The 11,141-nt window shown below is 34.9% G+C and overlaps 1 protein-coding gene across 1 annotated transcript in view; it reads left to right on the forward strand.

Annotated features, from left to right (window-relative positions):
• Nucleotides 1-11,141, forward strand: part of tbxas1 (thromboxane A synthase 1 (platelet)) — a 145,770-nt gene that overhangs the window by 81,959 nt on the left and 52,670 nt on the right. The window contains exons 9-12 of the mRNA XM_056478439.1: nt 5,807-5,895; nt 5,984-6,132; nt 6,327-6,457; nt 8,458-8,781. Of these exons, the coding sequence (XP_056334414.1) occupies nt 5,807-5,895; nt 5,984-6,132; nt 6,327-6,457; nt 8,458-8,781 (693 nt within the window). The remainder of the gene's footprint in view (nt 1-5,806; nt 5,896-5,983; nt 6,133-6,326; nt 6,458-8,457; nt 8,782-11,141) is intronic.

Genomic DNA, 11,141 nt, shown 5'->3' on the forward strand with positions numbered 1-11,141 from the left:
AAGCTGTGAGTTGCAAGCCACAACCTGTAAGTGTTTTCATTTGTTAAAACTGATCTATTTCATCCATAGTTTTTTAGAGTTAATAGTATGTTGTAACAAGGACGTAAACAAGGATGTAAACAGGTGCGTGCTTGTAGGGGTGTGACGCTTTTCCTGGTGACGTGGATCCACGAATCACAGCACATTATGTTAGCCAACCAATCAGAGCCTCTTGAGGGCAGGCCTTTCGGAGGAACTAGGAAATATGACAGTCCTAGTTTTCATGTTAGCTAAGTAGCAGTACATAATCAAAGTAAGATATATGAAAAAATAACGTGATTTTCTACAAATGAAGCATGAGCACACATTGCTTTGCATGTTATAAACACAGCCAAACCTTAAAAATACACTCTGGACCACCCCTTTAAAACTGTATTGTGCATCAATGCTTAAAAAAAAAAACTGAAAACTCCATTGACAAATTATAACAAAATAGAGTGTTTTCTTGACCTTGGGGGGGATGTAAACCTATTATAGTAGGCCTCGAAAACAAAATTAGAAACTTTTAAAATAGCAAAATAGGGGCACCTTAATGTATAACGGAGTTCCAGGTTGTGAGTTTATGTGTGTCCAAAAGTGTAGGCATTTCAATTGCTGCCTGTATTGATTTTCATTAGCTGCGGTGTAGTGGTAGAAAGAGACAGTAGACACCGCTCCTGTCGCTCTCCATCAGCCTTTCCAGTCGTCTTCATCTGCCTGCCTGCACCGAGTCAATATGCATCAACAAACACACACATGCACGCACACACATCTATTCATCTTATTTACCACCAAGTAAGGCCTCACGGAGAAGTAATTTGTTCCAGTAAAACTGAGATGACTCGACCACTGGTGAATACTAAATGTGTTGAGTAACAAAGCTTTTGCTTGGACTGTAAAGACACGGCTTAGTGACTTGATGAATCTTAACACCTTTTAGTGTAAAATACAGGCTAGAAACATTTATGACATAGTCAAAACTACCTGAATAGATGAAATTTTAAGGGATAGTATGTGCTATTGAGTTGAAGATATCTTTGTTTTTATGTTTTGTTCAACAAGACTACATTTTGTTTAATCAGAGACATCAATATCATAAAATATTCTAACAATTTAACTCGTTAATAATGTATTTCTGTAATAAATCTAATTTTCTGCATCATTACTCAATACTCAGTGTCATGATCTTTCCAATCAAATATAAAGTCCATGTTTATTGTAGTTTTAGCTAAGCAAAATGCTAACATGAAACTCCGTCAGCTCAATTGTATCAATTGTTTAATATGTACGTTTCTAGTATAGTGGAGCGCGGGGCACAAAGTAACGCGGGGTTAAATGTAACATGGAGTTTACAGTAGACGTTTTCCTGCCAGTTATTGAAAAATTTGGCGAAATTTGGATGAGAAATACAGGAGAAACCATTTTTTGCAGCATAAAAGTATTTTTTATTATACTCGATATTTTTTATTTAAAAAAAATCTGTGAAAGTATGAAATTAAAATCTTATATTGTTGTGATCACCGTCTTCTAGGCTAAAAGATTAAACCATTTTGAAAGATGTAAGAAACACACAGTGACTGCTAGCCAGTTTTGAGGAAAACACCCCACAGCGGGGTTAGTTGTAACAAGGTGTTACAATTAAGCCACACACTGTTGGACACCAATCAAACTAACACAATTTTTTTAATTTTGAGTGTAATGTTGAGAACTTTTTAAATAAAAATGTTTTTTAATAGAAAATATTGTTTTAATCGAAAATATATATATTTTATTGCTGATAATGCAAATAAATGCATTGTATAATAATGGATAATAATGCAAATACATTCAAATGTGTTTATCCAATAAACAAATAAATACATAAACATACTGTGCTATGTAGAATAAAAAAGAAATGAGCCAATTACTGAGGAAATATAGCTCCTATTTAAAGTAAACAAAAATTTAATTAACTGTGTGAAATCTGCCTTTGTAAGCTTGTGTTACAACTAACCCCCTGTCTGTTACAACTTACCCGCAGGTGGGGTATATAGTAACATTTATACTCCTGGCACTTTTGGCAATACTGCACAGAAACCATAGGTCCGGCGATCATAATTCCAGTGCTCATTTGTAGGGGAGACTTGTGTGTTGTTGGTAAAAAATATGGTGTGTCTGACCCTATTACTTTGTTCATTATTTGACCAAAACCAAAAAGTGTTACTTTGTGCCCCGCTTTCCCCTATACTTGCTATAGCAGCTATATTTGCAGCTATTTCATGCTTAGTGTTAACATAGCAGTATGTACCAACCATACATCAAATGGCAGGCACTTTTTGGGTTTCAGTACAGCGTAACCGCTACTATGTTATTGGGTGGGCGTGGCCAATCTGTGAATTTGCATAAGTCACGGATCATGCGCAGATTGTGAAAACAGCTATTTGCTTTAAATACCTGTACGCGATCGCAGGGGTTTCGTGTCCAATGCCTATGCAGGACTTTGAAATAGCTGTCCTGATTGTAGGTGGTTTGTGAGGTCATTTTATATTAAACAAAGTAACTTAAGATATCCGTCAGATTACATTTATACGGATATAACTTACGATACCTGTCCTGATTCCAGGTGTTTTGTGTCTGATAGTTATTCTATTATATACAGTAATGTCAGATACCTGTCCTAATCCCAGGTGTTTTGTGCATGATAACTTTAACTAAAAACAGAAAATAAATATATGTTCTGTTAATTAAGATTGAGTCAGAAAAATTAACCATGGTTTATTACAGAAAAGTGTGGTATTTATTTGTTTAAACAGGACTGATTACCATATATTAAAATAGAAAAACACAGTTAATCTAATGCACCACAACCATTATTATTATTTGTAGTTTACCATGAAGATTTACCCAAGATTTTATTGTTGTAAAGCCATGTTGAATTTTTCAGTAAAAGAAATGGCTACAAATGCAGTTGTACTCTTCTTGTGGTCTGCTGTTTTTGCAAATTAAGTCAATAAAATATAACATTATAAGAACAAAAATAACCTGTATGTTTGTTTGTTTTTTCCTTCGTTATCCATCACGGTTTTTCATCCATCAGAATGTGGTTCTGTATTTGAAATGACTAAAATGAATAAAAGCCTGTTCTGCACATGATCAGTGACCTCATAATATAGTTTTTTTTTTAAGGAGGTGTTTTCCAAAACCCAACCGCTCTATGCACGTTTTATATCGTGGTGATGAAACCCCTGGAAGTGCATTCCTACATCAAACCATATTTGAGTAAATTGTTTTCAATGTTAGTTTTCTAGCGTATACGCTTAAAATGGTGCATATGTTTTTTTTTTTACTTACTAGGGATTTAAAACATTCAGTTTTACCCTATGTATGTTCATGTGTACTGTAGTGTTAACCTAGCAACATGCTAACATCAAACTCTGTTGTGTCGACTGTATTGTATCAGTTGTCGTTTAATTTTTACGTTTCTAGCATGTACCGGCATTCTAGCATGGTTTGACTTGATATTAACAGTTTTACGTAGCAACTATGTCATGCTTATTGCAGTGTTAGCATAGCAGCATGCTTCAACAATACATTAAATCCTATTTGAGTCAGTTGTTTTCAATGTTTGTTTTCTAGCAAGCTTAAAAAGGTGTAGCTTGTTTTTTTTTTCACTTAAAAACATTCAGTTTTACCCATTTTCAAGTTTAAGTGTTAACCTAGCAACATGCTAACATCAAACTCTGTTGCAGTAATTTGTTTTGTTTACTGCTTTCTATATAACATTTAAATGGTTTGGCTTGATTTTAAGTTAGCAGGCATTTACAAACTAACAATTGTACCCAGTATTTCTGTGGAGTATGCATTTCATGCTTATTGTAGTGTTAGCTTAACAGCGTACTTAAACTATACATCATCTAAGTTGATTGTTTTGTATGTTTGCATGTAAGCTTAACATTGCAGTTTGCTTTAAAATTTACTAGGGATTTAAACAGTAGGTTATGTATTTTTTGTTTAGCGTTAACATCAATCTCTGTTAGAGTCATTTGTTTTGTTCGCTGGTTTCTGTATAACCTTTATATGGTTTGGCTTGATTTTAAGTTAGCAGGCATTTACAAACTAACAATTGTACCCAGTATTTCTGGCCATTGTAGTATTATGTATATTGTAGTCTGCTTAACAGTGTACTAAAACTATATCAGTGTTGATTGTTTGTTAGCATTTAAGGTTAAGATTCTGTAGCTTATTTTTAAATGGGATTTAAACTTATAGTTTTACCCAATGCTATATTTTCTTGCTTATTGTAGCATTAGCTTAGCAACATGCTAACACCAAACTAGTACAGTTATAGGTTTGTTTGCTGTTTCTAGCATATGTCTGTGAGATGATTTAGCTTGTTATAATGCAAATCAGGTATTTTAAAACTTACAAAATGTCCCATTTAACAGTTGTGTGCAATATGTTTCCAAGCTTCTCACAGTGTTAGCCTAGCAACATGAGCTCAGTTCTATTGTAGTCATACATTTGTAAATTTCTAGCACAAGAAACCTGAGCGCCTGCTTAATTAACCATCAAAACCTTGCTGGCTTTAGTGAAGAAAAAAAAGCTATTTAGATCAGCTTAGCTACTTCTAACTAATTCAACTCCCCAAGCAAGACTAGCATGGAAATTAATTAAGCAGAGTAGTCTATTAGCAGAGTAACCAAAAGACAGAATTGATGAGTAGAGAGGGCAATAATCAGGTTTGTCCACATTATTGAACGTGAATTGATATTTCCCGACAGAACAAACATCCTCTATATAGCAGGTTTTCTTTCTCATACATCCATTCCTTCCTATATCTTTTTCTCTCCTTCCCTCTTTCCTCCTATACAAACTAGTCTTTCTGTGGCTTTCTCTCTCCTACTGAGCAGACAGGATCAATAGGTCTCATAAGAGCTGCTAGCTTATCACAGCTGCAGTCATGGGTGTCAGGAAGGAAAGCCATAGCATTGAACACAGAGAGCGTGGACAAGCTCTCATCTCACTGAGATACAGAGGGAGAGATTGCAGGTGTGAAGAAGTGCAGTTCCAGGAATCATGCGTAGAGAGTAGCTTAATCTGTCTTGAGCCCTTTGTGTCATTTCTGGTCTTCTGCTCGTGAATGAATAGACCAAACTAAATAGGCCAACCAGTGTAGTCGGTTTCTTTCAGGTACATATAAAGCAATGCAGATTGAATGGAAGAGAAAATGTTTTAAGAGGTGGTAATCTACAACAAATTATATTTCTTGAATGCATACATGATGTTCTTTGAAGCATTTAATATGGTTAAGAATTATACACTTAAAATGAAAGATTTTTTATTGGTATTGATGGTTTCATGAAGACTCTTTACCTAGAACCTTTACATTGCACAAAAGCGTCTTTATAGTGGGCAAAGGTTCATCTTGATTTGTATCATTGAAATATCTACATAGTTAAAAAAAGGTTCTTTCAACAAAATGTTTCTGAGTTAAAGGAGTCTTGAATGTCTCACATTGTGAGACATACAGGCATATCTGTATATATATTTTTTAAAAATTCACCTTATTTTGTAAATGTATGTTATAGATTGTAAATCAATAAACCTCAATAAACCCTACAGTACATCTTTATACCCAACCAAATCTGTCCAAACAGCCCATTTCCAACATTTTCTGTGTATTTTTGGTTCTAGAACCACATTTAGACTACATTCATTGCTTGCATTTAGAGTCTTGTAATCCATTTCCTTTGGGTTGGTGTGTGGTGTTTGCAGATTGCTGATATCTGTAAAATAATTTGCTTTACAGATGGTTCCCCTGATCAACACAGCCACAGAGACATTACTGAGAAACCTGAAGAGCCACGCTGAGTCTGGTAACAGCTTTAACATCCACAAGTATGGGTTTCTCAGAATATACATGCACACATCTGTTATTCTTATGATTCCAGAGCTTTTATTAATAAACTAAACGTCTGTTTCGCAGGTGTTTTGGCTGCTTCACTATGGATGTAATTGCCAGTGTCGCGTTTGGTACGCAGGTGGACTCTCAGAATAATCCAGATGACCCTTTTGTTCACCAAGCATCCAAGTTTTTCGCCTTCTCCTTCTTCAGACCCATAATGATTTTCTTCAGTACGTTCAGCCCTCACATGCAGGACAGCATTTATGTCCATCTCATTAATGTACAAAGGATATCACAGCTAGGAAAGTGCTCCCGACAGACGATGATATGAAGCTAATTTTCATCATACTGATATTGCGATTAGCATATTTATTGTACAAGTGAAATGTTCTGACTGTGTCCATTTTTCATGGATTTTCTTCAGTGGCGTTCCCGTTTCTTCTTCGCCCTCTTGCTGGCCTCCTTCCCAATAAATCCAGGGATGAGATGAATAGCTTTTTTACACGATGCATCCAGAAGATGATTAAACAGAGGGATGATCTTCCTCCAGAACAGGTTTGGATGTGTATGAACAACATAATGAATCAGTGATGCATCCACACTTATTATACCATTCAACCTTTTTTCTCTTCTAATTTTATTGATTATCTGAAAGTACATAATCTGTGGGGGGAAAAAACTGTGGATTATATTAATAAGATATTAATAACACTATTAGCAAACCATACAATTTAAAGTGATGGCTCAAGCAAAAATGTCAATTTACTCACCCTAACGTAGTTGCAAACCTTTATGATTGTCTTTCTTCTGTTAAATAAGATATTTTGAAGAAAGCTGGAATCCTGTAACCATTGGCTTCCATAGTAGGAAAAACAATTACTATGGAAGTCATTGGTCAAGCTTTCATCAAAATATCTTCTTTTGACATTCAACAGAAGAAAGAACTCAGACATAACAAGTAAAGGGTACATAAATGACGACAATTAATTTGTTGGGTGAACTGTCCCTTTAACACATTAATAATTCCCAAATTACTACTAGATACCAGACAAGCTAATCAGGACAAAAACTTTACACTTCTATAGCCTTGATATGTTACTAGCATTAATTAACTGCTGTTATGTTTCTAATAGTCTTTAGCACATGGCTAATGTGTTTACCATGTTGTTAGCATGTATTAACACTATAATGCAGCATGAATTAGGATGTTACTAACATTAAGCTAGGTCGTTCGTGTTTAAATATTGTTAACACATTACTAGTATATTTTAGAACATGGTTGACAAGTTTAACAGGTTTGCATGGTTTCGCATAGTATCACAACTTAGAAAGCTAGAAATTTTAGCGTAATTAGAAATAACACTGATAGTGCACATAGAACAAAACTACCTTTAACCAGGTGTTTTATTAACACATTATTAAATAATCAGCCTGTCTGATGACATTTTTTGTTTTGGTGAACGATCCCTTTAACACTTTAATAATTCACAAAATACAATAGATGGGATATGCTACTAGATACCAGATAAGCTAATTAGGACAGACACTTACATAGTCTTGGTATGTTACTAGCATGAATTAACTGCTGTTATGTTTCTAATAGTCTTTAGCACATGGCTAATGTGTTTACCATGTTATTAGCATGAAGCATGCATGCAGCATGAATTAGCATACTAACATGTTGCCAGGACATTCATGTTTAAACATTAACACAATATTAGCATGATTTAGCACAAGGGTAACAGGTTAGTATGCTTTAGCATACTGTTATCGCTAGTTAGAAAGAATTAACACAATTAGAAATAACAGTGTGACTGGTGCACGTAGAAAATAACTCCCTTTAACCAAATGTTTTAGTAATACATTATTAAATCAGTCATCAACCTGTCAGTAAATGATGACAATTTTTTTGGTGAACTATCCTTTTAACAGGCTAATAATTCACAAATTCCACTAGATGGGATATGCTAGATACCAGGTTAGCTAATAATGACAAACACTTATATAGCCATGATATGTTACTATTAACGGCTGTTATGTTTCTAATAGCACATGGCTAATGTGTTTACCATGTAATCATGTATTAACACTATAACGCAGCATGAGTAATTAGTGAAATATTAACCTGTAAAGGGATAGTTAACAAAAAAAAATGTCATCATTTACTGACAGGTTAATGTGTTTCATGATTTTAGCAGGTATTAACATTATTGCAGTATGAATTAGCATGTTACTAATATGTTACTGGAGGTTCATGTTTAAAGATTGTTAGCACTTTAATTGCATATTTTAGCACAACGTTAATGGGTTAGCATGCTTTAGCATATTGTTATCACTAGTTAGAAAGTTAGAATGTTTAGCTTTATTACAAATAACTGAGTGAGTGGTGCACGTAGAAAATAACTTTCTTTAACCAGGCCTTTCATCAATATTCAATTAAATCATGAATACCTAAGTTTTAGACAAACAAAAGAAAAAAGTACATCATTAAACTGGTAAAGATTTCCTCACTATTGAGTACATTAACATGTTTGTAATCTGTTTGTTCCCCACAGCGGCGAAAAGACTTCCTGCAACTGATGTTGGATGTCAGGACCAACAACAAGTGTTTGTCTGTGGAGCATTTTGATGTGGTCAATGACGCCGATGAGGAGGCCTATGATGGACATGAAAACAGCCCTGCTAATGAATCCACCAAGCGCAGCCAGCAGAAGAGAATGATGACAGAGGATGAGATTGTCGGTCAGTCCTTCATCTTCCTGGTTGCTGGCTATGAGACAAGCAGCAACACGCTAGCATTCGCATGCTACCTGTTAGCAGTTCATCCAGAGTGTCAGAAGAAACTCCAGGAGGAAGTTGATGAATTCTTCAGCAGACACGTGAGTCCTGATTAAAATGCCTATTTTGTGTGTGTGTGTGTGTGTGTGTGTGTGTGTGTTTGCGAATACATTCTTGTTTTGAGAATGCTTTTTTATTTGTTCTACATAAATGTGGAATAATTGGCATTCTGATCAATGTTTTCACAAGTCTTATTGTCATATTTGTTGTGTCGTGGGTGCTCGAATGCCATTATGATTCAGAAAATGCTTTTTTGACAATGCATTCTTTGCTCCTCTGGAGTGTTTCATTTTCATCCGATTTTGAAGGTCTGCATGATTTGTGTTTCTCTGAAACCATTTACCATCAGGGCTTTTAAATAAATAAATTTACAAGGTGGAATTTTTTTCTTTTCATTTATTTTTTGGGAATGGACCATCTCCTAAAAGGATAGTTCACCCATAACTGAACATTCTATAATTGTTTACTCGCCCTTTACTTGATTCAAACCCGTCTGAGTTTTCTTTTTCTGTTTAACACTTAGGATATTTTGAAGATAGCTGAAAGCCTGTAACCATTGACTTCAACATAGACTCATTCTGAAAACGTAGCCCATTATACATTTCTGGAGATGGTTAATTATGCAGCCAGACTTATGGCTGCATTTCATCTTTAAAATAAACTCTATGAGGTGGTATGACGCCGTTCCTTTTCACGCTGACCGCTTACGTCTGTATGGACGTCTGTATGGATGTGGTAAAAATCAGGCGGGGGCTTTTCTTTTTCTGAATTGCTTTTCAAAACTGTTGGTTGGGTTTTTGGGTGGGCGGGTCAATCTGTACTTTTGAAAACACTATTGGTTGGGTTTAAGAAAAGAGGAGGATGGGTCAATTAAGTGATCAGTTAGTCAGGCGACAGCAGCCTCTGGTGGATTCACACGAGAACAGCAGACGCTAAATAGCACTTGTAAGAGAAATTTGAGATCTGAAAAAAGCATACACAGCGGCCTCTGGTTGATTCACAAATTCAAAACTTAAAAAAAAAAAAGTAGCTTCTGGGAAATATTTGGCACTTTCCAGAAATGTATATAGGGGTACGTTATCAGAATCAGCCTGGCTTGATTGACTTCTATAGTTTTCCTACTAAGGATGTCCAATGATTATAGGTTTACAATTTTCTTCAAAATATCTTCCTTGTGTTCAATTGAAAGAAACTCATAAAGGTTTAAAATCACTTGAGGATGCATAAATAGTGAGTAAATTTAGATTTTCTGATAAATTGTCCCTTTAATGAGAAGCCTTTATCAAAGAGCAGATGTTTTCAAATTGGTGTCCACAAAAGGCACTCAATGTATATAAATAATAGTGCAAAAATTTTTTTAGAAATGAAATTATGAAATTCAAAAGTATTTTATATCCTATTCATATATCATATGTCCCCATTTGGCAGGTTTAGTTTGTTAAAAACAATCTCCGGTGCGTTTGCTCTGTTCATTTCCATAAGTGTGAACTTTTCCATCTGTGCTTTGGTGCACCAAAAACAAGACACTTAATCACAAGGTATGACCACAAAAATTACAGATTGCTCATGTTTTTCTCGTCAAATTCATGATGTTTCAATGAAACTGCATATCATTGAAGCAGATCTTCATGTGTGTGATTTGTGCTGATTTCTGCTGATTCTTTACACAAATAAATTCTTTACAAGTTCTCAACTGATTAAAAAATTATACATGCACGCACATACAACAAACGAATGAGTTTAGTCCAGCATGCAGAATTACTTTGGATGTTTGGTTCATTCCAAATTATACATCATAAAGACCTTTTGTTTGTTTAATATCGTTGAGTTTGGCACTCCACTTTTTTTGAAAATAGGCTCCCCTGATTATACACTTCCTCTAATATTAAAAAGTGGAGTTTTACCATTTTTGAAACCATTTTTATTTTAGCTTAGCATAGATCATGGAGTTAGATTAGACCATTAGCATCTCGCTCAAAATGACCAAAATGTTTCGATATTTAAAGCTTCTGTAGTAACATCATGTACTAAGACCACTGGAAAATGCGTTCCCTGTCCAAGCAGATGGTCATGTTGGAACTTACGTAACTAGGGACTACTTTTAGGCACTATGTAATATAATTGCTTCTTTTGCAGCCATGTTACTGCATCAAAGTTCCTTGATTATTATGCTGGAATGAAAGTATACTGTAGTTCATTGCCATATCAGCAAACAAAACTAGCAAGTTTAAAGTTTTTTGTCAGTCTTGCATGATTTGTAAAAATCTGTGGTCATTTTTGAGCAAGATGCTAATGGTCCAATCCGATTCAATTATGTTGGCTAAGTTAAAAATGGTAAAACTCTACTATTTACCTCTAGGGGAGTTCTGCCTATTTAAAAAAAAAAAAACAAAGCGGAGTG

The sequence above is a fragment of the Danio aesculapii genome, chromosome 18 (assembly GCF_903798145.1).
Source record: "Danio aesculapii chromosome 18, fDanAes4.1, whole genome shotgun sequence".
Taxonomy (NCBI): Eukaryota; Metazoa; Chordata; class Actinopteri; order Cypriniformes; family Danionidae; genus Danio; species Danio aesculapii.